Here is a 26,196-nt window from a genome sequence, read left to right on the forward strand (position 1 = left end):
AAGATCCCCAGGATCCCCGCATTCTAGCACCGGGTGGCGCTGGCATAGCCGAAACGAATCCCCTAGACGATCTGCCCAAGTTGCCGGACATCATCCGCCTTCTCCAAAGCCCAGCACCAGTTGCTTATCTCCTGCGTCCGCTCAGTCCCGACAACACCCTCGCATTGGTCGGCAAACTTAGCCGTCAACTGTGCGTCCGTCATAGGCGAATCAAGACTGCCGACGGCGTGGTCGACATGCCAATGGATGGGAGCAGCGACATCCCCGACAACCTCGACCGTCAGCCGGCACTCGTCCGCGCGGATTTCCTCCGACGCAGTGGCCGTGATCTTGTCGCGCAATTCAACGGTCCTCGCATCCGTGACGATGGCGTCGTCGTACTGGGCCGGCGTGGCCTTCCCGTAGAGCACGCCCACCGCGCCGCCGTGGTAGACGCTGAACTTGGCCTCCAGGCCGTCTCGCGGCGCGGGCTTGCCCGTGAGCTCCAGCACCAGCGGATGCACGGTGGCATGGATGGATTTGATGTCGCGGGGGTGCAGCCCGCGCCGCCGCAGCTCGCCGTGCAGCCAGACACACCCGTCGATGACGGGGTGGATCACGATCCCGCAGGGGAACGGCTTGAAGGCGTTCTTCTCGATTTCCCATGTGCCCCCGGCCGTCAGGCTGGCGATCTGCTGCTCCAGCGTGTCATCGTCGCTGACCACCTTGACCCATCCGCGCTTCGCCTCCAGCGCCTGCAGCGAGCTGGTGTACCCCTCGGAGGCGAGCACCGCGGCGAGTAACCCGTTCTGCGCTGCTCGGCCCGCGTGGAACGACTTGGTGTGTGAGCCGAACATCTCGCGCAGCCCGGTGACCTGCGTCGCGGCGATGCCGATTGCATGGGCGGTCTTTTCTTCGTCGAGGTTGAGCAGACGGGCGACTGCTACTGCGGCGCCGATAGACCCTGTCGTGCTGGTGATGTGCCTGTACACGTGAACTGGTGTTTCAAAAGACTATCCAGGAAGTGGTGACAACTCACCATCCCACATCGTAATGACTAGGCCATACAGCTAGTCCCACCTTGCACTCGATCTCGATGCCCGCCGCAAGGGCTGTGATGAGTTCCGGTCCTGACACCGGCCGGTCCAGCGACTGCGCGATGCTCAGCAGGGCGGCAGCGACAGGCCCTGTTGGGTGGATGATGGTTTCCAGGTGCGTGTCGTCGTAGTCATGGACGTGCGAGGCAATGCCGTTCAGCAGGGCTGCGTGCTGGGCGTCGACTTGCGTGCGGGTGCCCAGCAGCGCCGATGTCGGGGCGCCGAAGAAGCGCGAGAGCGCCCTGTAGGCGATGGAGGTCGCGGGGTGAGAGCTGCCTCCGATGGTGCATCCGACCCAGTTGTAGAAGCTGCGGACAGCGGCGTGGACGACGGATGGGGGGAGGGAAGCGTAGCTTAGGGTGGAAGCCCAGTGGGCAGCTGCTTGGGTGGACATGACGGTATACAGATGAGTATACAGAGGAGTTACAAGGATGGAGTGTACGTGGATGGGTGTATACATTCTTATAGACGGCGATCCTACTCCACAACAATGGTTAGTACTATAGCCGACAAGGCTTTATGTAACTACAGATAGACTGATACTACATCTGCATCTACATCTAGCTCTATAGACCGCAGTTTATACAGTTCATTCCATACCCAAATCCATATATACAACACCATCTATACAGCCCCAACCATCACCCTTCAGCAAAAAACAACACCACCACCTCAGCAGCAACCCTCGAGTCATCATTATCCTCCTGGCCCTCCTCACACCCCTCCCTCCCCTTCTCAACATCCTCCACATACCGCCGCACAACCCCCTCCTCCCACCCACAGCGCCGCCCAAACTCCTCCACCGTCTCGCGCGTCACAAACACATCGAACTCAAAATGGCCCTGGTACGTGAGCACCCGGCGCGGACAATACAGCCCCTGCACGGGACACCGCTCACTCGAGCCCACATTCACCCATCCGGCCGGCAGCTCCCGCTGCCTCCCCGGCACCACCCAGTCCATATGCACCATCTGCAGCCGCAGACACGCCGGCGCCGGCAGCGTCTGCAGCACCGAAAACCGCTCCACGAACTCCCGACTCAGCGCGACCGGCACAAGCCCCATCTCCGACCCAGCGGGGCCGGCGGCCTCGACGCGGACTGCGCGGGCGGGATCATGCCCCGCAAAGGCGGGCGAGAGCAGTGCCTGCGCGATGATCTGGTGCCCGAAGCACGAGCCGAACAGCTTGACGTGCGGGTAGTCCGTGTAGACGGTCTGGATGAAGGACTGCAGCGGGGCGATCCAGCGTGGGCGTCGACGTCGTAGCGGCGGCCGCGGCGCCGGTGATCAGGATGGCGTCGATCGGGCGGGCGAGAGGGTTTCCCGGGTTTACATCGGGGTCGCTGGGATCAGGCGCAGTGCGCAGGCTGGCGAGCGGCGGTAGAGCGCCGCCGACGACGTCGTAGGAGGAGCAGAAGAGGGAGATGCCCCGCGATGCGGAACGGTTGAGGCGTGCCGCGGCGTGTTCCAGCAGATGGCGGAATTGCGACGAGTACAGGCCGCGGGCGCGGTAGACGGTTGGCACGGGGACGTCGACGTCCAGCAGGGCGATGTGCATTGTGATATGGGCTGGAGGTGAGTAGGTCTACAATGTACTGCTACGGTGGTATGGGTATGAGAAGGGTTTTCATGCTTGGTGGGTGTCGCATTGGGTTTCCTGATAGAGTAACCGAATCCATCCCAAGCCTATACAAAAAACAGAAACTACAAGAGGACATAGAGAGGGACTAACTGTAGGAGGGAAAGAAGAAGAAGAAGAAGAAGAAGAAGAAAAAGACAGCATATGAAGAGGACTTCTCGCCCGAGAGATTCATACCCCAGGATCTACAGAGTGATATTATGGTATCGCCGACTGCGGCCAGCCTCAAGATCAGTCTAAACGTCTAGACTGATATGCAACCCAGCACCCACATCTCAGAACCATGGCTTCTATAACCAATAATGCCCTCCATCATATGAACACTCCATGGCTGTCCAAGGAAAGACGGAGGATCCGCCATATCACAACATCGCCGCGGCAGGATTGCGCCATCTACACGCCAACCACCACCATCGCATCGGCGGCGTCTGCCTATAAGAAGACGCATTCCTGGATATCCTGCTGGCACGCCATTGCGGGCCACGATTGGGTGGTCTATACATCGGCTAATGCCTAGGCAGGGTCTATCGGAAATGGGTTCAGAGGGGGAGGATATAAGATGGAACAGTTCCGCTGTCGACAGGATCAACCAGCTCGACATCAGTTGCTTCAATTACTGCATCGCCCTGACAGTTCTACTTCGATACTAATATCTTCTCCTCGACATGGCCCTCACGCAAACCCCCGTCCCCGTCGACATCTTCCCCGACGGCCTCAAAACCACCGGCCAGCACCCCCCTCTCTACAACGAACTGCGTCCCTTTGACAAGTTCCCCAAGCACATCACCGGTCCGACCGTCTGGAAGGCCGAGGAGTATCGCGATGCCCCGGAGAAGTGGACGCATCGGTTCTCGGCGGACGAGATCGAGGAGTTGAGCACCGCTGCCGACAACTTTCTCCAGAACAAGATCCCTCTGACGGGGATCACCAAGGTACAACCCTCCCATAGGATAGCTACACTGGCACAGGACAACCTGACAAATGTAGAACAACTTCCCCCTCCCCAACCTCGCCGCCCGTCTCGCCGAACTGCGCGCCGACCTCCTCGACGGCAAGGGCTTCATCCTGTTCAAGGGCTTCCCCGTCCAGCAATGGGGCAACCACAAGTCCGCCGTCGCCTACATGGGCCTGGGCACGTATCTGGGGTACTTCGTCTCGCAGAACAGTCGCGGCCATGTGCTCGGCCACGTCAAGGATCTCGGCGAGGACTCGACCAAGATTGACTCGGTGCGCATCTACCGGACCAACGCTCGGTGCGTCGCCTCCCCCTACCTCAGAGGATCAGATCCCAGCTAATTCGTTCATAGCCAATTCTTCCACGCCGATGACTCCGACATCGTCGGCCTGCTCTGCATCACCCGCGCCATGGAGGGCGGCGAATCCGACATCGTCTCCTCGCACCACGTCTACAACACGCTCGCCGCCGAGCGCCCGGACGTGCTCAAGACCCTCACCGAGCCGATCTGGTACTTCGACCGCAAGGGCGAGACCAGCCACGGCCAGGACGAGTACATCCGCACCAGCGTCATGTACCTCGAGCGCGGCGCCGGCCCCGACGCCCGCGTCTACACCAAGTGGGATCCGTACTATGTGCGCTCGCTGACCCGCTTCTCCGACGCCGGCATCATTCCGCCGCTGTCGCCCGCCCAGCTCGAGGCCCTCGACGTCCTCGAGGCCACCTGCAACCGCCTGGCGCTGCATATGATCCTCGAGGTGGGCGATATCCAGTTCCTGGCCAACTCGCATGTGCTGCATGCCCGCACAGCGTACACGGATTACCCGCCGCCGATGCCGCGCCGGCATCTGATGCGGTTGTGGTTGGCGACGCCGGAGAGTGAGGGCGGTTGGAGATTGCCGTTCTGGGACAGTAATGAGAAGAAGAGAGGGGGGATTCAGGTGGATGATCAGGCGCCTGTTGCGCCGTTGGATGCTGAGTAGAGGTTGCTTGCATCTGTCGGTGATATTGTTTAATGTGTCCGTGTTTTGCTGTTTAGCCAATATACCATGTTCGATTAGGACCTGAACTCCTATTCCGAATGCCCTGTAATACGCCCTAATGCTACCATCACCGTCATCACCGTCATCATTCGTAGAGCTCACGAAACAATCTTGTAGTTTCCCCCGCTGACAATCTCCAGCTTGCCCTTGCTCACCATGCCCGCCAGGAACTCGCGCAGCTCCTCGTTGCTGAACGGAAACCCGCCCGGCACCGCGATCTTCAGCATCATCACAATGCGCTGCAACGGCATCGCGCCTTGATTCGTCAACATCCCCACGATAAACTGCCAGTACAGGTTCATCTTCTCCATGGCGGCTGCCTCGGCCGACTCCTTGGCCGCTGCTGCGGCCGCCGCGTCCGCCGCCGCGTGGGCGGATTCAGCCGACGCCGCGCCGACGCCCTGATCGTCGCCCGTATCGTCCACGTCTGATACGCCCGCACCGCCGAAGCCTGCAGCCGCTTCGTCCTCGCTGGGCAGCACCTCCAGCACCCGGAACGTGTCCCGCTGCACCTCGGCCAGGATGCGTTTGCTGACCCAAAACAGACACGCGCTGCGCACCAGCGCCGCCGACATGCCCAGTTCGCTGGACAGCTGGTCCACTGTCTTGACGCCGCCGTCGGCCTCGTCGCTGTCGAAGGCGTGGATCACCGTCGCTTGCCAGGTCGTCACCTCGTCCACAAACAGACGGTCCTCCAGGTCCAGCTCCACCGTGACCTGACCGATGCCGTTGAGCCAGGTGAGCTTGCGCGATTGTTTGAGGGATGCGAACCCGGTCGCGTACCGCTCCTGCAGCTGCGCGATGGGCTCGGGCACCCTGAACTGCGGGGCCTGCAGGTCGGGCCAGAAGAAGTGGGACAGGATTTTCGCGTGCAGATCAGGGAGGTCCGGCGGAACTGGCTGTCTGCTGGTCGTGTTGTTGTCGGGGGTGACGGGGAAGAGCGTCGCAGCGCGGATCCCAGCCAGGCCCTGGTCGTTGCGCACCACGGCATCGACCCGTCGCGAGTCGAAGATGTCGCGCAGCATGACTTCGCAGGCCTGCAGGGCGTTATCGCCAAAGCGCAGCTTCAGCAGTTCCAACACCGACATCTCTTGATCAAAGTCAGCGCGTTTCTGCAGCAGTCGCTCGGCCAGCATGGTCTGCATCTCCTTCACAAACATCTCCTTGGACTCGAACAAGCTGATCAGGCTGCCAATCACGTCGGAGCTCTTCGACTTGCGGTAGTCCGGCGCGGCATCCACGGGGTCCGGTACCCAGTTCATATCGTCCCAATCCAGCTCTCCGCCCTCGTTGCGCAGAGAGCTGTGGTGTGCCTTGGTCAGTTCGGCGGACAGCTCCACCAGCGTGTCTCCAGTACCAGTCGTAGTTCCCTCCACGTCAGCAGGGTCGGCCAGCAGCCCACTGACAATCACCTTGACGGTATCGTCGCGGTCGCGCAGGTACCTGCGGATGGGACGGGCAATGCGATCGAGGAGGACGCCCTTGGGGTCTAGGAGGTTGAACGCGCGGATGATGGAAATGTACAACTGTAGAATCTCCACCGTCGATGCGCCCGGGTGCAACAGTCGCTGGTTCAATGCCGCAATGAATGACTGCGTCAGGTGCAAGCGGGCCGCCGGATGAGTCGTAAACTGCCGTAGATCCTCAATCGCACCGCTACTAGCGGGCCACTCGACAATCACATCAAACAGCTCGCCCGTCCGCAGCGCCCCCAGCCGCGAGATCCCAATCTCCTTCCATTTCTCGACATCGCTCAGCTGCACGTCGAGAGTCTCCAGGTCCCGCGGACCGATCTCCGACCCGTTGATGACGCCTAGGACCTGCACGACCAGCCGTGAAAAGACGTTTTCCACCCAGTATCGGAGATGCTGTGTCGCGCACGACGGACCTTCCCACTGTGCGGTATACGCCGCGCGAACAAACTCCGTCATGAGCGAGTTCATCACGCCAGCAAACACCTTCTGTGCCTTGTCACCGCCCATGCCTACCTGTTGGAGACCGTCCAGCATGCCCAGTAGCCGTTCGCGGGCCGCGTTGACTCGCGCATCGTCGTCGCCGGCCATCAACTGCGCGCGGGCTTCTTCCGAGGGCTCGTCGCGCCAGTCGCGATACGACACGGAATACGGACGGTCGACCTCCATGTTGTCGACGCTGGAGGCGTCCTCGTAGGTATCCTCTTCTTCGTTCAGGGTATCGATGCCGAGGATGATCAGGGCGTCTTTGGTGATTTCGCGTGTGAGAAGGGCGGAGACTTGCGGCCACGGAAGGGTGTAGGCGACCATCATGTGGAAGCCGCGTCGAAGCTTCGCGAGCATCTTATCTTGTTCGGGGCGTTCCAGCAGGGGGAGGAGGTGGTCAAGGAGGGGGACGAAGTAGATCCGACGTGCAAGATGGAGCGAATGGACGATTTGCTGCAGCAGGCCATCTCTCTCGCGGGAGTCGAGGAGCTGTCGTACCACATTAGCTATATACCCGTGATGTATGGCGATTTGAGGATAGCTCACCGTATATAGTCCAGCTCGGAAGTTCTTGAGAAAATGTCGTCGTATCTCGTAACTATACCAATCGAAGAGGTTGCGCGGGGTGGGCTCTCCGCGGCTCAACGCCAGGGTCAGATAGTGGAAGGCATCGCGAACCTCCTGCGACGGTCTGCGATGGCGGTTTGACAACTTCAGAAACTGCGGGTCGTCGGCGTGGGCGAACTGCGGCGCGATGAAGCCTGTATCTGGCAACGAGAGGAAGCTGGTCGCCAGACGCCATGCGCGTTCCCACTGGGCTTGCTCGGGACCGAGTGCCAGCGGTCGCGTCTGGTAAACATGCGACGAGGTGGGAGAGAAGACCGAGTCGAAGACGTGTCTCCGGGAGAGGAGAACAGGCGATTCGGTAGAAGTCATCGTGGGGACATGGTGTTGTCGTTGTTGCTTGTTTATTTGTTGATGGTGGTTGTCTGGTCTGGTGTGTTGCTGGTGTATAAGGTATCGGTTACGTAAGCAGGACTTATGCAGAGAATCATTGATCTCAATGAATCCAGATATTGAACCTTTGATCTACTCGGAGTACTGTACATGATATATGTTCTTCCTTCCTCCGATTTCGAAGGCCTACCGCCCGTCCATATCGAATAGGTTATGGATACAAATTTGTAACCTGCGCCGTGCCAACTTGCACTTCTCCAAGTCAAACCCGTTGATCCAGGCGATTCTGAAGCCACCGGCTGGCCGAGTCCGGCCCTTTAGCGGCATTGCTATATCGTACCCAAGTGTAATACTGCTCACATCGAATTCTCTCTCCATCTCTTGCAGATGTTCGGGTTTGATCAGAGAGCAGATCGGGGCGTATTTCTCGTCGTCGAACAGAGGAACGCTGTAGCCCGCGCGCGTCTTTGCGGAGGAGGGACCGGTCCATCCTCTTCCAGAATATAGATCCACGAGCGATGGGAGAAACCAGGAACCATATATATCCGGCCACTGTGGGGAGAACCGCAGGTGGACCTCAATTATCATCCCGTCGATTGTTTCCATGTTTACCATCCCAGTGTACTCAGCCATATGAGCCTGTATAAAGGCGGTGATATTCTGTTGTACATGAATGTCTGCGAGGACATTGATCTCCCAGTACTCCCATGTCTGCCCCGGACCGGCTACACCTCGTGTATGGCCGAACCAGACCGGGTTTCCTTCAACAACGGCGATGTCGGTGCTATAATGTCCCCCAGATAACAAGGCTGACCACATGTGCCCGGGGGTATGAGAGCACCAGTAGTCCTCCCGAGTATTGATTTGTCGTGCTTCGGCGCTCAGGCCTCCAAGGTTGTATATAGGCTTGCTGAAGATCGGGTACAGGCTAGGATCTGGCTCGGTTTCGTGCGGCCCACATTTGATCCCCTGCAGCTCGGCCACCATCAGCTTGTTGTACACCCAGCGAAACGCAGGGTAAAGCTCGTAGGCATCCGGATCACTTGTGGGGATGATACATTGCGCTGGGCAAGAAATATTGTGGAACAACCGGCGGCTGGTGGAGCAGCAAAGAATTGGCATGTTGCATATACGGGTAGAATAGAATGAGTGAGTGGCCTTCCCAAGCTGCACCTCAACGGGTGTGTCTAATCAGTGAGAGCTATTTGTACTGGTCTGATTTGTCTTTGATGCGACGCGGAGTTCATTTGCTGAATGCTACGCTGAGCAAAGAATGAACGTACTTTTGGCTGCCGTTGCATATTTCCTGGCGTCGTATTATCTTCTTCGAGGGCTTAGGAGTCTCGGGCATGCCACCCTAGCACATAGATCCGAATGATCTATGACCGTGTTCTCTATAGAAGTACTTCATACATGCATCTAACCTTCTCGACTGGTAGGATTCTGCCATGCAACCGTCTAGGTATGCGAAGCTTTTCTCAAAACCTCGCGTAACACGAGTCAACATGTAACCCTAATTCAGGATGGGTTTGTTACGTGACGGTTGTCAATGACGCTTATCTTAAGCAGCATGTAACTCTCAGTCGGTGCCGATAGGTGTTGGGTCACTGGTAACGGGCTAGATGCGGTAGAAGGACAAGAACCATACTGTGTATGAACAGCTACACGCAGGATTCCTCCTGCACTTACAGTTCCGCTTTCCGTGGACTAACCCAAGTGTATGACGAATGTTGTACTGGGGTTCTGATGCAGTCGAGGAGATCCATTGAAGCCTTGAAGTAGAAAGTACTTAAAGAAGCGTAGGTTGCCCTCTACTATACGTCCGTCTGCCTTCTTTCCAGTCAAATAATCTGAAGAAAAAACAAACCAACCAACCAACATGAAGACTGCCGAGTTCGAGTTCGACCTTGACTCCCAAATCATGCCACACGATCCGGCTGAGGTTCGCGGCAAGAGTCGCGATAGCGGAAGAATGATCGTGTTGGACCGCTCCGCGGCGAAGATCGAGCACTCGGTGTTTTCCAGCATCGTCGACTATTTCCGTCCAGGAGATGTCTTAGTTCTGAATGATAGCTACATGCTCTCCAATACCCTGTGGTTCGAACATGGAAACGAGTCGGTTCAGGTGACTGTTTACGGTCATGAACCCGACGGCACGACAATCGTTGACATCCGGTCTGACCAGCAGTGGGTCAAGTCAGGTCTGACCTTGGCTGCGATGAACAACGACCAGCTCACTTGTACTCTTCTGGAGCAACAGCCTGACCGGTTGTGGAAGGCGAAATTCTCGCCTCCCGAGCTACTCGTACCAACTCTCGACCAGCACGGCCAGCGCCTAGACGAGACGATCCATCTAAATCCCACTACCTGGAAGTCTATGCCAGAGGCGTACCGCTCTGTATACGCCAAGAAGGCTGGGTCCCTCGAGATTCCTTCGGCGGGCCTTCATTTTTCGGACGCGCTCCTCGCTCAGATCCAGTCCAAGGGGGTTGAAATTGCATATATCACGCTGCATGTCGGAGCAACCGAGGTCCTCTCGGTTCGGCATATCAGCGAGGAGGAGATTGAGAACCACAAGGTCAGGTCCGAGTACTTCGAGGTCGCCGACAGGACGGCGGCTCAAATCAATCGAGCCCGGGTCGAGGGGCGCCGGGTGATCGCAGTCGGGACGACCGTCATGAGAACCCTTGAGTCCCTCGCCCTTGGAAAAGGGCGTAAGGCTGCTATTCAGCCCCAAGATGGCTGGACCGATCTCTATATTTATCCGGGATTCAAGTTCAACGTGGTGGATGTGTTGTTAACGAACCTTCATCGGCCTCGGTCTAGCCATATTGTCCTGACGGCAGCGTTTGCGGGTAAGGACTTGGTTATGCGGAGCTATGATGAGATTGCGGAGCATGGAGGCTATGAGTTCGATATGTTTGGGGACTGTATGCTTATTATGTAGCGAATGTTGGAGATGATGTCCTTCTATTAGTGGTAATAATTAATAAATATGAAAGTATAGACGTGTACCTGATTCGGTGCTGTCTCTGCTTTCGCAGTTCCAAGTTCCTTCGCTGGCGCTACTCCACGTCTATCTGAATCTACGGATATAGTCCGCAGACAGCACCACTAGCAAGGACCCAACAAGTCGATGTCTGCCACCTACGTCACGGCATCATTAGCAGCACAGAGCCGGCTCTGTTCGGAGTGGCACCTTATGGTCCAGAGAACGAAACACCCCAGAGTCCAGACAGATGCGGAGAGGCTGATTAGGCTAAATAAACGGTTTTATCCGTCAGACGGAATTACCCGATTCGGGCCGGGCAGGCCGAGTTTCGGCAGTAATGAGATCTATACAGAGTATGACATCCCGATCAACAGATTATACGCTGTATTCACTATTACCCGCGGTGTATACATGCAGGACTCGTAAATCAGACAATCTCTAAGCACATCACTTCCCCAGACAGCAACTCAAGCCTTCTCCTCGTGCGACGAATGCTCCTCGGCATGCTCAATCGCCTTCTTCTCAATCACTCCCCCCTCGGGTTCCTCGCCGAGAAGCGCCAGCAGGCCGATCTCGCGCTCGATCTGGCGCTTGCGAGCCTCATCTTCCACCGCCATGCCCTCGGAGCCGAACAGCTCGTCCATCTCCTCGAGGGTGCGTCCCTTGGTCTCGGGGACGAAGAACCACACGTAGAGCACACCGATGGTGGTCACGCCGCCGAAGAAGATAAAGGTACCGTAGTTGGATGCGGCGATGAACGGCGAGGTGGCCAGGCCAACCGCAAAGTTGTTCAGCTGGAGCTGTCAGATCATATTCTTTATAGCAAAGGGGACAGGGTGAACGGTACTTACCCAGTTGCTGCTGCCGCCGATACTGACTCCCTTGGCGCGCATGCTCAGAGGGAAGACTTCGGACACGACGATCCATGCGACGGGACCTGGGGAGTTATTAGTATGCGATCAGATGGGGATGTGTGTTCGGGCTTACCCCATGCGTAGGCAAAGTTGATGATGAAGATCCAAATGAAGACGACGGCAGCCCATCCGGCGCCCTTGTGGGTGTCAAATGTATGCTGGAAAGAGCCGATAATACCGGCAACGATAAAGTGGCAGACAGCCATGCCGATACCGCCGGCGATCAGGATCTTCTTCCGTCCAATGTTGTCGACCCAGAGGACGGCGGGAATGGTAAACACGAACTCGAAGATACCGGCCACACCGGTGGCCAGCAAGGAGGTGGTGGTACCGCCCAGCTGGAGATCCTTGAAGATTTGAGGACTATCATGGTTAGAAGTGTGCGATGCTCCCTGGATAAAGGACTTACGCATAGTAGTTGATCCTAGAATGACAGTGTCAGTAGAGATATATCTCAAAGGAAGTATGAGACTTACGCATTAATACCGTTCCACTGCTGGAACACCATGATCATGCACTGTGCTGGTCAGAACAGCCAAACCCAAAGACAACGGGCAGCACATACCGCAACAGTCGTGCGCTTGAAGAGCGACTTGTCCGTAATTAAGGACATGTAGTCATGCACACCGATCATGAATCGACTCTTCAGCGACCCATCCTGGTACTGCGGGTACTTCTTCTTGGCCGTTTCCACCTCGAACATGCGCAGCGCCTTAATCTCGAGGAACTCGATGCGCACCAGGATGTCATCGACCGAGGCTTCGCGCAGACGAGCCAAGGTCTGCAAGCACTCTTCCTCGCGACCACAGTTCATCAGATGACGGGGCGACTGGGGCATGAACATCAGCATGCCGGCAGCCAGAATGAGCGCCGGGAGAATCTGAATGCACACAGGGATCTCCCAGGCGGCAATGGACTGGCCGTCGCCGGTGCCTCCGATGTAGTTGGTGCCATAGCCAATCTATACCGTTAGTGCGATGTCTAGACGGGGGGGAGAGGGGAGCGATGGGATGAACGTACCCAGAAGCTGACCATAATACCAAAGGTGATGGCCAGTTGTTGAACAGCGACGAGGGAGCCACGAATTTCCGGAGGAGCCTGGGATCATCAGCACGAGTTCAGTTCGGCAACTGGGTTATGGGTATGGACCGACCAGCTCTGCATTGTATAGCGGCACAATCATACTCAGGTTTCCAACCCCGAGACCCGTGACGAACCGACCAGCATACACATAGTCTTTGTTCTCCGTGCAGGCCTGGACAATAACACCGATGCAAAACACAAACACCGCAATGACCACGGTAACACGCCGACCAGTCGCATCCGCCAGGTATCCGTTAATCAGAGTTCCCAACCAGGCACCCAGCTCGAGAATCGAGGTGAGCATGCCCTGGGCCGTGGAGGGGTGAGCCGCATAACCATTAGTCTAGAGGTGTCAGTGGTGTACTTCAAGCATGTCAGTAGAGAGATATACCGCAGCGATAAACGAAGGCATGGTGAGAATCTGCGCAAACATTCCCTGGTTGTCTGGACGGCGTTAGTCGAAATCGTAACATCAAGAACCAGATCATCCGTACATCCATACACCAATCCACCCAAAGATGCGAACAGGGCAATGCCAAAGGTCTTTTTACTGCTGAACAGTCCCCGCCATCCAACTCGTCCAGCGGCGAGCTGGGCACGCTTGCCCGAGATGCCCTCGGCGGCCATACCGCCGGCCATGTTGCGAGTCGAGAATAGAACTACTCAGGGGTAGAAAAAGGAAGTATGAAAGAAACCGGCAGGATGAAAATGGCCCTCACTGGATTCACATCAAAAAAAGAACAGAAAAGGGTAAGCTTTCTTGGGGCCATGGCGACATTAAAAACGCACGGCGCTCACGGCCCCTGGGACAAGCACGATGTCTCATCTCGTCGTCGTGCCGATGGCCGAATGCACCAAGAACACACCAATGCAGCCGGTATCGTCCAATCCGCGCCAGCTGGACGCCATGACTGCTGGGCTGATTTACCCCAGATTCATCCGATTCGTCTTCCGAGCCCATTTTATCCCCCCGGAGGACCCGCCAGCGCCGGGGATATGACCGGGTCCGGCATTAGGCGAGGCCTGTTCCCCTCTTGGACAGGCTACGGGCATCGGGAGAATATCGGAAGGAAGCAGAGAATCCTTTGCCGGCTCGGCTTCACCCCAGGTAAGCCTCGTGGCTGACGGCTTGGAAAGGCTTAAGGCGCCTTGGTTCGCTGCTCTCCCGTCGAGGCGTTTTCGAGGCGTTTCTAGCGGCGGAAATACTATGAACAATATGCGCAGGTTATGACCGGGCATAACGAATGCCCAATGTCCATGATTCAGCCTGATCAGTCATTAACTAGTCCGTAATGTTGTCAGACTCCAGACAATCTGGGGATTGGAGGGGTGCCCACGGGGACCACCGCGAGGATGTGGAGAATGGAGAAAAGGAGAAGTGGGATTTATCCGCGCATTTTTCCGTCCTGTTGCTCCACCGTCGGTACCATCAAGCCAAGTGGGTGCCGATATAGAACAAGACGTCTAGAATATTATGCTGCGTCATACACGAATGGGCTGGATGGATGTAAGCCGGAATGCCCGGATGCCACTGACAGGGATGGTGGACGCCACTCAGTTCTCTCCATCTTAGATGGGTAGATACCTTAGTACGGTGAAATCTGAATGATATCTTTCTTGACAAGCCGTATTCCCTCGCGTCGCTCGATAGCTGCTAACTTATTTGCGGCCAGAGAAGTTATCCTATACGTCGTAGTTAACAATACTGCGTGCTGAGCTATCTATGTAGGTCCTAAACCGCTTATTAGACTGCGTACTGGACTGTCCACGAAAGTATCTTAGTAGCACTACCCCTGTTAACTATTAAGCTAACCACAACCTGTAAGCGAGCAGTTCGTCCTAGATCTTTGCCAGATGCAGCTGCATGTGCGAGGTGGAGTATGTCTAACCGACTATCTACTGTCCACTACCAATTACGGAGCACGCTGTCTCCAATCCTAGCTTCATGGAGAAGCATCCTGTGTCTACAATGCACAATCCCTTGCAGACCGGATGCACCCGTACAGATGATATGCACAAAAATCTCCGAGGATCTCACCGGCTCATTGGCTATCCTCCTGATAAACTGCATGGTCGCCATGCCTAGGGCCCAGGGCGCAAGGAATGCCGAATGGATGACGCTATGTGTTATAATATATACTGTCTGTCCTATGTAGAAACTAACCAATAATGAATACATAGGAAGCGAGAAAACAAATACATTAGGGAAGCGTGGCTGTTAGGACCTAGGTATGCTACAGGCTTCCTAGTATGCAGGCGGAGCGTATATTGCATTATTTCGCGCATACCTTTTATTCCCCTAGTATGAAGAGAAATATAGTCAGGAAGTCTGTTAGTGATCCAATAGAGAGCTAAAAAAAAAAAAAAAAAAAAAAAAAAAAAAAAAAAAAAATAGGCATCAACACTACCTAGGTACTTATATCCGCAGGCAATATCTCTGTCGTCTAAAAGGACGAACGAAGAGAAATAAACAGACCGTCGAATGCTAAGCCAAATCTTACGTGCAATATAATCCGTAAATGATGTATATCTCATGGTCAGACAAAAACAAAATAATAATAAAGATGATGAAGGAGTCATGTCTCGACAAACTAGGTGCTACAAAAATTGATCTACCAAGAAATAAGACTCCGATAGGAAGGTCACTGGCGCTGTCACTTCGGTCATGCTTGCGACCCGACCCGAGGCTAAGCAGCTATTGTCGAGCCTGGCTGCAATACGGAGAAAAGGCTCTCTGAATTCAACCTTGCTGATCGGACAGTCAAAATCGGCACGACTGCAGAGGGGAGGTATGAGAATTGATCCATCTTGCAAGGTACTCCGGGGTCCAGCCAGTATCCACCTGCAATACCTGCAGAATGTGTCAAGCCAGTGCAGCTATTGAGAGTCCATATCCAATGGAATCTAATTGCTGCTCTTCCAAAGGGTATCGCGGGAGTAACGACAGCACCATGTCGTTAAAGTCGACAAACTGTGATTGAGAGCATAGAGCTGCCGTCTCAAAAGCAGGGGGATAAGAGCCCGCATCCGCCCAGTCCACGAGCCATACAAGGCCAGCTCGGTCTAGAATTAGGTTTCGCGGACTGATATCCTGATGACTGAGAACAAACTGGGTGAAATTGAAAGGCGGAATGTCTCGTGGCGCATAATTGTAGAGTTTACAGATGTCCAACTTATGGTTGAACCAGCCCTCAAATTCGGACACATCCTTAAAAGGACCGGCACTGTAGTGCGTAAAGAAACGACCGCGACATGGCCCTCCGCCGATAGGACCTGGCTCTGATAGCTTTATAGACTGCATCTCAATGATCATCTGGGCAGTCTGTTTCGCGATGTCTAATTTTTGTTCATCACTGAGATCTCCCCAACAGCTATCAAGCGGTTCGCCGTCGATATAATCCATCACAATATACCCCATAGTGCCAAAGTATTTCGAGTCGTCGGTGAATTGGAGTGACCTATGAACACGAGGAGCTCGAATGTTGCACCTTGATGCAACTAGTTGAAGTACCTTTGCCTCACAAGGCAGCACATCGCCGCCGCCTTTCAAGACGAGATTCTTGGACAGCCGCACTACCGTCGTTTGGCCGAGATCATAAAGGATTGGAGCTGACTTGAGGAGGTCAATAAGTGACTCGTCAGAAAGAGAGTCGACTTCTTTATCTTCTAGCGGAAATGCCCGGTCTGAGGCCCTACTGGTCGGCTGTGAAAATTGTCAGTACGAGATTTATCTGAAGAAAAATCAGAACGGGCGTCAATACGTCAGTGAATGGGCGTAAAGGACCCTCCATATTGCTTAGCCTTAAGGTATGAAGGGAAGTCCAGGTCCGTATAAGAGGGTAAAAGGAAAGCTAAGGAGATTTGACCCCAAAGAAGGTTGATCCCAGTTGAACGGGATTCAGGGAGACATTTTCCGAGCCCCGATGAGCTTTTCACGTGACTAAGGTCGGGGGACTGACTGCTGGGGATTGAAATAGTAATTCCATTTTGTTTACTTGGGAGCCATAAGTTTTACGCGGGAATACATGTTTGGTCCGATGGCGAGGAAACGCTGGTGGGTAACTCATTTATCGTCTCCAGTCTTGGTGTTTGCCTTCCGCGTATACATTGATTCACATCATTCGCTTTCTGATCAAAGAACGCCCAGCAGCCGTGTAATATTAACAGTTTCTATATGGTAGGCTACGGTCCACTAAAATTTGACCTTCCATTCGGAAGAGGCCTTTGGCACCACTAGTTCAGTCAATCTTGTTGATCTGATACAAAACCCAAGCGAGATATAGAGATCGACAGAAAAAGGACGAGATTGACCCACTACTCAAAAGAATCACATTAAACTTAACTTTCCTACATAGCGTTGAAGTCATGATGTATATATACCAATTGTATGTTACTTGGAATTGGAGCCAGGAGAGGTAGTACGTTTATGCCTGTTCCTCGCCAAAGCTTCATTCAAGCTCAATCAATGATGTCAATGGACACCATCCAGAAGGCATTCAAAGTACCGGGGCAGCGAGGTCGGGCACGCGGTCACGGTGTCGGTTTTTGTCTGGTAGATCGTGCGCGTGTGCTCAGGGTGCCCGGTGGGTCTCGTGGTGGTTGTGAAGGTTGTTGTGCTGTGGGATGTGGACGTGCAGCTTGATGTGCTCGATGATGTAGATGTCGATGTTGTGGAGGAAGTCGTCGAGGAGGTAGAGGAGCTCGTCGAGGGACCTGTAGAGGTGGTGGAGGAAGTCGTTGTCTGGGAAGATGTCGACGGTGGAGAGGTCGTTGGCGAAGAAGTAGGTGAAGAAGTAGGCGAAGAAGTTGACGTCGTCGTGCTAGTCTGGGTGCTCGTGCTCGTGCTCGTCGAACAAGTGACCTCCCTCTCTGGAGCCCAAAGCTGGACATCATCGAGGTACAACGTGGTGTAGTTGCAGCCATACACCAGGTAGAAGATATGCTGGGTGCTCTTAGGCGTCCAGGTCGCCTGGGCCAGGTACCAGTCTGCCCCGGGGGCCTGGGAGAACCTCGCAACGTTCTGCAGCGGACTTGTGCCGTCGACTCGGACATTCAGACCGCAGCTCGTCACCGTCGTCTCGGGTGTCGCTTCATAGCGGAACCAGAAGGACACATTGTGCGGCTGGCCCGGGCTGTCGATGGACACGTTCTGCGAAGCCGCCCAGAGTGTGTTGTCATCGAAGAATTTCCGACTATCAAAACAAGTAATAACACGCGTTAGTAAGACAGAAGCTTGGTTTCGCAAAACCCCGTCGAAGAGCATGTATGATGGACAGACTCACAACACGTAAGATCCATCCGGAGCGTTGTCCTGCACGATCTCAGGGCTTGAGACATCACCACAGTCATCTAGGGTGCACAGCTTTCTTGCATCCCAGGGGTTCAGGCCGCCGCTCTCGAACGAAGGGTTCCCGAGTAACTGCTGAGTTGGGATGGTGCAGGTCTGATTTTGGGCGAGAACTGGGGTCAAGCCCGCAAGAAGCAGGGCTCCAATGGTCGCGGCGTTGCGGAGGGGACCCATTCTCGAATGAAAGTTGTCAAAACGAGTCAAATAATGAGGCCGAGTTTGGTCACCCATCCCGGGGACGACGGCAGCTATATATGCCTGCCCATCCCGAATGGAAGTTTCACTCCCAAACCCTATGGAGATCCACTAGTTCGCAAATTTTACATCCGGCGGTGACCTTTTCGTTATCGAAGAGGAAAGAAAGTGCTTTGGCCCTTCTCAGCGTAGTCAACTTGCGCCAGTGGCGCTCAGCCAGCCTCAAAGCCGCCAGTCTCGGATTTCTCCGGATCCGCTGCACGAGCGAGAACACGTTCTTGACAGGAAGGAAACATGGTTCTCGATTCGAAGGCAAGGCTCCTCCCCTTCGCCAGGGTGTGTTATGGGAGCTCCGTCGCAAGCAAACAGAAAAGAGGTTGCGGCTGGCCATGGAAGGTTGCCGAGTGGACAAATCCTAGGGCTCAAGTCCGAACTTTCGTGGCGCGCACCAGTCACTCAGATTAGGGTAGTTCGAAAACGTGGCACAAACTTGTCCCTGAAGGGACTAAAAAGGGTTCATTTACTATTGTTTGCCTCCACTTCCTCAACCTTGGACGAATGAACGGCGAATCGTCGGCGAACTCCTGGAGACAACTCCGTGGAGCGCCCCCGAAAATCCTACACCTGTTGGGAGCTTTGTCTCTACCCTCCCCGAGAAGACCATAATTCTAAGGAAACGAAGAGATGAGAAGTCTTGCTGACCAGCCTTGTATCCACTGGCTTTGTCTAGTATCAAGGGAAGCGGTCAAGGAGGATTGAAGGCGGTTGCTCGTGGGTGAGGTCCTGAAGACCTCTGACTCTACCTGTATAGTAAATATTAGGGCAGGCAGGCAGGAGCTAAGCCTAAAGAGGCAACTTAGGAGCCTGAGGCTGCGACATCTAGTGGTCTATAAGGTACGCTCTTGGAAAGAGATCCAAGGGCTCCAATTGCTGCCGTATTATGTAGTACGATTCGCAGGGAAATAACGCTCTTGCCCGTAGTGGTTGGCCATCTCGATTCTCTCCATCGAGAATAAGTAGCAGGAGGAGTCTAGAGGCTGATATATCTCTTTCTTAGACATCTTGACTACACCGTATGTAGAAACTCCCGTGCGTAGAGTGGTGCTGTAGAAGTGCATTTGAATTCCAAGTCCGCCATCCAGAGCTTGAGCTTTGGGGGCAACAACTCAAGTGCTTGAAGAACCGAACAGTACAGGCCCTCAATACCGCGTCCGCTAGTCCCGTCGTTTAGGGATATCCCCAAAGTGAGGCCCCTGCCACTGGGGATTTAGGAAACCAAGAATCAGATATTAAAAAATTCATCCATTGAGTATTCACACCATCTCACCTTCTCCTTTCCTGTTAACATATTCTACCTGACCTTGGGTCTTCCATCGGAAACATCATTCCGTCGTGGAGTACCCCCGCACACCCCAAGATGCTAGACTTGGGAAAGTTCATTACCTTGCTATACTATAGCTGTCGCTTCCGCTTCTGTCCGCTTAGCAAGCGGATTTTACTCAGCGGAATACAGAGCTCACATATAGATCGGGTAGTTTAGTGGGATGATATTCGGATCCGTATGCTATAATAATGCCAAATTCCAAGCTCTAGTTGAACAGAATTTTTTACCAACTGCGAAGACAAGCAATAGACCATGGCTGCAATCACCGAAACAAACCACAACACTCTTCTTTCAGCGTCAACCGCAGAGAGAGTCTTAGATCTCGATCTTTCCAGGTACCCTAAACTCTCCCGCGAGCAGGCGGGCCATCTCCGGCATATCCATAATCTGGTTTCCCAGCCGGATGGCTCTTGGCACCACATGGGCCCTCTCGAACCGATGCAAGAGTTCCTGGATGCATACCGTTACCAGCTAGCGGTGATGTCCTATGCTGCGTCTGCTGCTCATTATCACCGTCTACCCGCTCTCCGGGGCACCTTCAAACCTCTCATCCGTCAGCTGATTCGCAAGATGCTTCGTCGGGAAGTCTGGGGGTACTGGTTTAATACTAGCCATTCAGGCGTTAAAACCGATCCTGGCCTCTCAGAGCTGCGGAAACCATGGGCAGACCCTGTTGTACGTGAGAACATCATGTACAGCGGCCATCTACTGCTCATGACGAGTCTGTACGCGATGTTATTCGACGATGACGAGTTTGAAAAGCCTGGTTCGCTGGTATTTGATTGGGATCCATTATTCTGGGGATTGGGGCCCGAGAGATTTAGCTATGATAATCGCAGTCTCCAGAAGGCAATCCTGACCGAGATGGAGAGGAATAACTGGGTTGGGGTTTGTTGTGAGCCGAACGCGGTCTTCGTTGTTTGCAATCAGTTTCCGGTATGCTCTACACTTGCTGAATACCTCGTCGCCAATTCCCTTGCTAATGGGAACAGATCATAGCAATGAGGTATAACGACGTCCGTGATGGAACAGATATCGTCTCGGACGTCCTGGCAAAATACAAGGCCGCCTGGGATGCAAAGGGCATGGTTCAACCCGACGGACTCTTTGTCGACTTTCTCTTGGTAAAGCAGCAGCTGAGGATTCCACCGTCGATACCGTTTGGCGGTGGGCCCCCAAGAGAGATTGGTTTCACTGCCTGGTAGGTCCTCCCTCTCCCTTTGCCCCTATCCTGCGTCCCCCTCTCCTGCGTTCCCCTCTCAACCTTTGTCTGCGTCTCCACCTGCGAGGGCTTCTGGAAACTGGAGGTATTAAAGAGACAAAACGAGAAGACGCTCATGGAAAGAACAGGGCTGGAGCATATATGCACGCTTGGAACCCTGACTTGGTTGAGTCGCTTTTCGCCAAACAATCCCTAGGCTTCCTAACCAAGATCCATAACGAAATCCGCCTGCGTCCCCTCCCCGTCGCGAATGCTTTCCGCCATCTGGTCACAGACAGAAGCTTTCCTGCCGATTCGGAAGAGACACTCACCACCGCGATTGAGATTTCCAAAACCCTGCCCCCTTCCCGAATTCCCTTCGAAACCCCGACGTTCGGGTGTGTCGCCCAGTGGCTGTCCGAACTCGGCAAGAAAGATGAACTGGACGGTCTCTTGTCTCAAGCGGACAGAGATCTGAACCCCACCTGGGAGAATGGCGGGCTGTTTTATCCGCGCAACGATGAGCAGGATCCTGCGACTGAGGCGAAGTGGACACACATGGATCCGTTCTCGGGTAATGCGGGGATTGGATATGCGAGGTTGAATGTTCCTGATGGGCAAAGGATCATGTGGGCGAATCCGTGGACCAAAGAGGACCTGGCAAAAAGGCCGTGGATCGATGGTGTTGCACTGGGATCGGGAGTCGACTGTCTCCGGGGCGTTTGGGACGAAAAAGCGAAGACTCTCGTACTCACCGTTAGAACTTGGGATGGGAGGCTTGTTGGACTGAGACCGACTGCAAGGAACCTGATTCAGGGAAAGTGGGCGGTCTATGTAAATGGAGATGTCCGAGAGACTGCAGAAGTAGGAGATGGAGGTGACATGGAAGTCCAAGTACAGGTTGCGGGGGAGGAGTTGGACGTGGTCTTTGTGAAGCTTTAAGATATCTATCTAGATCTAGTCTAGTAGATAGCATCCTGGTCTAACCTCCATCGACTCATCATTCCACGTTCTAGAATAACCTTAATAGCCTAAACGCGCACAAAGCGTCAAACAGCAACATGCTCAACTGATCGGAGCGCGTGGTTGCACGCATCACATGCGGTGCTGTGCACCCTTGTCCATGACCAGTGAAGAATTAGGGCACAGCCAGGGTCGTACAAATTCCTTGTATGTTGAGTTTATTTGACGCCATCATTGCTGAGAAGAACCATGTGCAGCAATCAGCAGACCATCCTTCTATCCGTGTAACATCGAGGCAAAGGGTGAGGTAGTACGGGGAAACGAGTCTATGCCAACGACGATGCCACTGCATGCCCAAGATCAATAAGCTTCTGCGTAGTCCGACAGCGAGACTGGACATATAGGAACGTATACAGTACAGGAGAAGTCCTGTAAAATGTCTTCATGAAACGAAGACTTGTTGCGGAGGTCTACGATCCGTACCAACTACCGTAGTATCGCTATAGATCACATCGATCGACCTCGGAATCCAACTCCAATGCACAGGTTTCATGCCAAATGTAACTCTATCGATCTTATTTCCCCAGATTATTGACCGGGAGTACATATAGTTTCCGGCAGTACTCACCAGACCCCCCAGATCAAGGACGATGACATTGTCCAATGGACCGGCCCGATGCTTCCTCTGACCGTGAGGGATGCGCCTTAAATCCTTCGATCGGCCATTTTTGACTTTGGCGCTATTAAGAGGGTCTGATGGCTCGATTTGCGGCGCCTGATTGCATGGCGTGCCTGTGCTTTGTCCCCTGGCGGCTACAGAATCCTACTCCAGACAGACAGCGTCTCAACTGACAACTCCTGGTTTAGACCCTTGTTTGTCGCATTGCCAGGCTGTCCGGAGTTGCGCTCATCATGTTTATCACCGTTGCATTCGTGAACAAAAGTTGAGTTGGGAGGATGGCGTAGAGTATAAGACTGTGAAGATTTCATCAAGAGACGGTCATTATCGCCAGCGTCTCTGCAGCTTATTTCTTCTTGACGACCACCATGCGGACTACCTTCTTCTTGACGGCATGTTTTATGCTCTTGTCTATCATACAAGCCCTACCCAGCCATGATAGAGCTCCCGTCCAGCGACGTGCGGTCGAGCGTCTAGTCTTTGCTCATTTCATGGTACGATCCACACCACCACACACAACCCATGCTGACAACCGCAGATCGGAATCACCAGCAACCGCAACAGCGCCGCCGACTATGACGCCGACATGAAGAACGCAAAAGCCGCCGGTATTGACGCCTTCGCCCTCAACATCGGCGTGGACCCATACACCGACCAGCAACTGCAGCTGGCCTACCAGTCCGCCGCCAACAACGACATGAAGGTCTTCATCTCCTTCGACTTCAACTGGTGGCAGACCAGCCAGGCAGCCCAGGTCGGCCAGAAAATCGCCCAGTACGCCAAGCTGCCGGCCCAGCTCATGGTCGACAACAAAGTGTTTGTCTCGTCGTTCGCAGGCGACGGCCTAGACGTCGCCGCCATGCGCTCGGCTGCCGGCGTCCCCGTCTTCTTCGCGCCAAACTTCCACCCGGAGATGGGCACCGATATGGGGCCCGTGGACGGCCTGCTGAATTGGATGGCGTGGCCGAATAATGGCAACAACAAGGCGCCGACCGCAGGCCACAACGTCTCCGTCCAGACGGGCGATGACGCCTATGTCAAGGCCCTGGGAGGGAAGCCATACGTTGCACGTAGGTATTAAGCTCTTCCAACATGAACACAGCTGATATTCTTAGCCGCCTCGCCGTGGTTCTTCACCCACTTCGGGCCAGAGGTCTCCTACAGCAAGAACTGGGCGTTCCCCTCCGACCTCCTCTGGTATGACCTGACCTACCTATATCCCTCGAATCACCATCTAACAACCCAGGTACAACCGCTGGAACGACATCCTCAAGCTAGGCCCGCGCTTCGTCGAGATCGTCACCTGGAACGACTACGGCGAGTCGCACTACATCGGGCGGCTGGACTCGCCTCACACCGACGACGGCGCCTCCAAATGGGTCAACGACATGTAAGTCCCCGCCTCTGATTCCCTCCTCCGCTTCCCCGTTCTAAATGCTACAGGCCCCACGAAGGCTGGCTTGAAATCTCCAAGCCCTTCATCGCCGCCTACAAGGCCGGCGCCGCCGCCCCCACCGACTTCATCAAGGACGACTCCCTCGTCTACTGGTACCGCCCGGCGCCGCGCGGCGCCAACTGCGACTCCACCGATACCTGCATGGTGCCGGCGAACAACGGCAGCGGGAACTACTTCATCGGCCGGCCCGACGGCTGGGAGGCCATGGAGGACGCGGTGTTTGTCGTGTCGCTGCTCAAGGCGCCGGCGAAGATTCAGGTGACGTCCGGGGCGAACTCGCAGACGCTTGAGGCGCCAGCGGGCGCGGCGGCGTTTCAGGTGCCCATGGGCGTTGGGAAGCAGAGCTTTTCGGTTGTGCGGGATGGGCGGACCGTGCTGGAGGGGACGAGTCCGAAGGATATCGTTGATGGGTGTGTGTGCGGGTTGTATAATTTCAATGCGTTTGGTATGCATCCAACAACAGGGTCGGTTTCTTCGTGCTAATGAGCGTTGTCAGTTGGAACACTCCCGCCTGGTCAACCGGACAACCTGCAGCCAGCTGGCCTGGCTTCGTTTGCGCAGGGTCTGCATGTGTCGACTTGCCAGGCGACGCCGTCGCTGACGCTGCCGCCGTCGTCTACGACTACGACCTCGCGCGAGACAACCACCTCCACCACCACCACCCGACTACAACGAGAACGAGCACCACTACCTCGCAGACGACCCAGACAACCTCGTCCCCGACCTCAACCATCTCAACAGCCACAACAACCACGGCAACCACAACTACCCCGCCGCCGTCCGAAACAGTCTGCATCGGGGGCACCGGGCCAGGGAACTATGTCGGGCTTTGCAGCTTCTGCTGCCACTATGGATACTGTCCCCCCGGGCCGTGCACCTGCACGCAGTACGGGGCGCCGGTCCCCACGCCGCCGACGACGGGGCAGAGGGGCCTCCCACTGGATGGGGAGGACGACTCGTATTTGGGGCTGTGTAGTTTTGCGTGTGACCATGGGTACTGTCCGCCGACGGCTTGTAAGCTTGTATGAAGTGTGCACAGTGCGAGATGTTTGGACCTGATGATTCATGATTAGTCTTATGCCCTTTGATTCATGCAGTGGACGTTGTTGTATATACTCTTATCGAATACGCGTCATACATGTCATAGTCTCATTAGTATTCTATAATATTGTATACAGCAAATGACCACCCCACCAGTGGGTGGCCACTACACACTCGCAACGTACTGCTCCGCGCTGAGGAGCTCAACCTCGATGGCATGTCTGCGCTCCTGCTCCGCCTCGCTGGAGTTGTCCTTGAAGACGTGGTCCATCTGCTCCAGCGTGCGGTTGCGCGTCTCGGGCACGAAAAAGAAGGTCCATACCAGGGCGAGCAGACAGAACACGGCGAAGAAGACGTACGCGCCGTAGCCTGTATTCTCGACGAGCGGGGGTGTGATCAGACCCTATTCATGTCAGAATTGACCATGCAAAACGATATGTGGTACTTACAATGATAAAGTTGTTAAGCCAGTTCGAGCAGGTCGAGATGGCGACACCCTTGGCACGGAGAGACGACGGGAATACCTCTGCTGCGGTCAGCTTCTATCCAGATGATTAATTGAAGACGGATGCATACCAGAAGGCATGGCCCAGCCGACCGGACCCCAGGACGCCCCAAACGCAATCATATAGACCAGAAGGAAGGCGACGCTAACCCATCCCTGCGGCCGATGCGCGGGCCAGTTATTAGAGAACAAGCCCACCAGCACTGCAATCACAACATGCGAGACAGTCATCCCCAGCGCACCACCGAGCAGCAGCGTGCGACGGCCCAGCTTGTCCATGGTCCAGATCGAGCTAGCCACGCCGACCAGCTGGGTGACGTTGAGGATGCCGGACATGAGCAGCTGCTGGTCATAGTCGAGGCCCATGGTCTTGAACAGCGTGGGGCTGTAATAAATCAAGGCGTTGATACCAACAAACTACCCCGTCAGTAACGACCTCACGCTGGCTCGCGAAGAGCGACTTACCTGCTGGAAGAACATGAGGCCCGCACCAACATGCGTACGACGCCAGCACCCGGACCGAAAACAATCCACATACGACGCCATCTCGAGCAGGAACGCCTTGCGCAGGCCGCCGCCCTGCAGACTCGGGTGCTTCTCGGCGTTCATCTCCTTGTGGAAGCGCACCTCGGCCTGGATGTCGAGGAACTCCTGGCGGATGCGCTTGTCGGACGCGGGCAGCCGGCGCAGCTTGCACAGGCTCTGCAGCGCCTCGTCGTTGCGCTCGCGCGACGCCAGCCACCGCGGTGAGAACGGCAGCATGCACACGCCGGCGGCGAGCACGAACCCGGGGATCATCTGCAGAAGGA

The 26,196-nt window shown here is 55.0% G+C and overlaps 11 protein-coding genes across 11 annotated transcripts in view; 4 read left to right on the top strand and 7 right to left on the bottom strand.

Moving 5' to 3' along the window:
• Nucleotides 1-62: 62 nt before the first annotated feature.
• ATEG_05968 (MmgE/PrpD family protein) lies at nucleotides 63-1,470 on the bottom strand (the record flags this gene model as incomplete). The annotated part of the gene is made up of 2 exons (XM_001215146.1): nucleotides 63-963; nucleotides 1,019-1,470. The coding sequence occupies 2 exons, from the start codon at nucleotides 1,468-1,470 to the stop codon at nucleotides 63-65; spliced, it is 1,353 nt and encodes a 450-aa protein (XP_001215146.1).
• Nucleotides 1,471-2,189: 719 nt separating this feature from the next.
• ATEG_05969 (uncharacterized protein) lies at nucleotides 2,190-2,633 on the bottom strand (the record flags this gene model as incomplete). Its single annotated transcript, XM_001215147.1, has 1 exon — nucleotides 2,190-2,633. One exon carries the CDS (start codon nucleotides 2,631-2,633, stop codon nucleotides 2,190-2,192), a length of 444 nt encoding a protein of 147 aa, XP_001215147.1.
• A 746-nt stretch (nucleotides 2,634-3,379) lies between these two features.
• Nucleotides 3,380-4,652, top strand: ATEG_05970 (TauD/TfdA family dioxygenase; the record flags this gene model as incomplete). Its single annotated transcript, XM_001215148.1, has 3 exons — nucleotides 3,380-3,646; nucleotides 3,702-3,967; nucleotides 4,022-4,652. The coding sequence occupies 3 exons, from the start codon at nucleotides 3,380-3,382 to the stop codon at nucleotides 4,650-4,652; spliced, it is 1,164 nt and encodes a 387-aa protein (XP_001215148.1).
• A 158-nt stretch (nucleotides 4,653-4,810) lies between these two features.
• On the bottom strand, nucleotides 4,811-8,749 carry ATEG_05971 (anaphase promoting complex subunit 2; the record flags this gene model as incomplete). The annotated part of the gene is made up of 3 exons (XM_001215149.1): nucleotides 4,811-7,159; nucleotides 7,217-7,664; nucleotides 7,818-8,749. 3 exons carry the CDS (start codon nucleotides 8,747-8,749, stop codon nucleotides 4,811-4,813), a joined length of 3,729 nt encoding a protein of 1,242 aa, XP_001215149.1.
• Nucleotides 8,750-9,506: 757 nt separating this feature from the next.
• ATEG_05972 (S-adenosylmethionine:tRNA ribosyltransferase-isomerase) lies at nucleotides 9,507-10,711 on the top strand (the record flags this gene model as incomplete). The annotated part of the gene is made up of 2 exons (XM_001215150.1): nucleotides 9,507-10,557; nucleotides 10,635-10,711. The coding sequence occupies 2 exons, from the start codon at nucleotides 9,507-9,509 to the stop codon at nucleotides 10,709-10,711; spliced, it is 1,128 nt and encodes a 375-aa protein (XP_001215150.1).
• Nucleotides 10,712-11,086: 375 nt separating this feature from the next.
• Nucleotides 11,087-13,255, bottom strand: ATEG_05973 (putative MFS monosaccharide transporter; the record flags this gene model as incomplete). Its single annotated transcript, XM_001215151.1, has 9 exons — nucleotides 11,087-11,413; nucleotides 11,471-11,556; nucleotides 11,607-11,896; nucleotides 12,010-12,050; nucleotides 12,099-12,494; nucleotides 12,554-12,631; nucleotides 12,687-12,959; nucleotides 13,008-13,060; nucleotides 13,111-13,255. 9 exons carry the CDS (start codon nucleotides 13,253-13,255, stop codon nucleotides 11,087-11,089), a joined length of 1,689 nt encoding a protein of 562 aa, XP_001215151.1.
• A 2,224-nt stretch (nucleotides 13,256-15,479) lies between these two features.
• ATEG_05974 (aminoglycoside phosphotransferase family protein) lies at nucleotides 15,480-16,407 on the bottom strand (the record flags this gene model as incomplete). Its single annotated transcript, XM_001215152.1, has 2 exons — nucleotides 15,480-16,319; nucleotides 16,378-16,407. 2 exons carry the CDS (start codon nucleotides 16,405-16,407, stop codon nucleotides 15,480-15,482), a joined length of 870 nt encoding a protein of 289 aa, XP_001215152.1.
• A 780-nt stretch (nucleotides 16,408-17,187) lies between these two features.
• Nucleotides 17,188-18,137, bottom strand: ATEG_05975 (uncharacterized protein; the record flags this gene model as incomplete). The annotated part of the gene is made up of 3 exons (XM_001215153.1): nucleotides 17,188-17,436; nucleotides 17,478-17,808; nucleotides 17,899-18,137. The coding sequence occupies 3 exons, from the start codon at nucleotides 18,135-18,137 to the stop codon at nucleotides 17,188-17,190; spliced, it is 819 nt and encodes a 272-aa protein (XP_001215153.1).
• A 1,657-nt stretch (nucleotides 18,138-19,794) lies between these two features.
• ATEG_05976 (uncharacterized protein) lies at nucleotides 19,795-21,685 on the top strand (the record flags this gene model as incomplete). The annotated part of the gene is made up of 3 exons (XM_001215154.1): nucleotides 19,795-20,478; nucleotides 20,535-20,743; nucleotides 20,893-21,685. 3 exons carry the CDS (start codon nucleotides 19,795-19,797, stop codon nucleotides 21,683-21,685), a joined length of 1,686 nt encoding a protein of 561 aa, XP_001215154.1.
• A 1,068-nt stretch (nucleotides 21,686-22,753) lies between these two features.
• On the top strand, nucleotides 22,754-24,324 carry ATEG_05977 (glycoside hydrolase family 71 protein; the record flags this gene model as incomplete). Its single annotated transcript, XM_001215155.1, has 5 exons — nucleotides 22,754-22,879; nucleotides 22,924-23,455; nucleotides 23,501-23,582; nucleotides 23,632-23,775; nucleotides 23,829-24,324. 5 exons carry the CDS (start codon nucleotides 22,754-22,756, stop codon nucleotides 24,322-24,324), a joined length of 1,380 nt encoding a protein of 459 aa, XP_001215155.1.
• Nucleotides 24,325-25,048: 724 nt separating this feature from the next.
• Nucleotides 25,049-26,196, bottom strand: part of ATEG_05978 (sugar porter family MFS transporter) — a gene marked incomplete at both ends in the record, with an annotated part of 1,903 nt that continues 755 nt past the window's right edge. Inside the window, 4 exons of the mRNA XM_001215156.1 lie at nucleotides 25,049-25,285; nucleotides 25,332-25,408; nucleotides 25,459-25,804; nucleotides 25,853-26,185. Of these exons, the coding sequence (XP_001215156.1) occupies nucleotides 25,049-25,285; nucleotides 25,332-25,408; nucleotides 25,459-25,804; nucleotides 25,853-26,185 (993 nt within the window). The remainder of the gene's footprint in view (nucleotides 25,286-25,331; nucleotides 25,409-25,458; nucleotides 25,805-25,852; nucleotides 26,186-26,196) is intronic.

The sequence above is a fragment of the Aspergillus terreus genome, genomic scaffold (assembly GCF_000149615.1).
Source record: "Aspergillus terreus NIH2624 scaffold_8 genomic scaffold, whole genome shotgun sequence".
NCBI classification, from domain to species: Eukaryota; Fungi; Ascomycota; class Eurotiomycetes; order Eurotiales; family Aspergillaceae; genus Aspergillus; species Aspergillus terreus.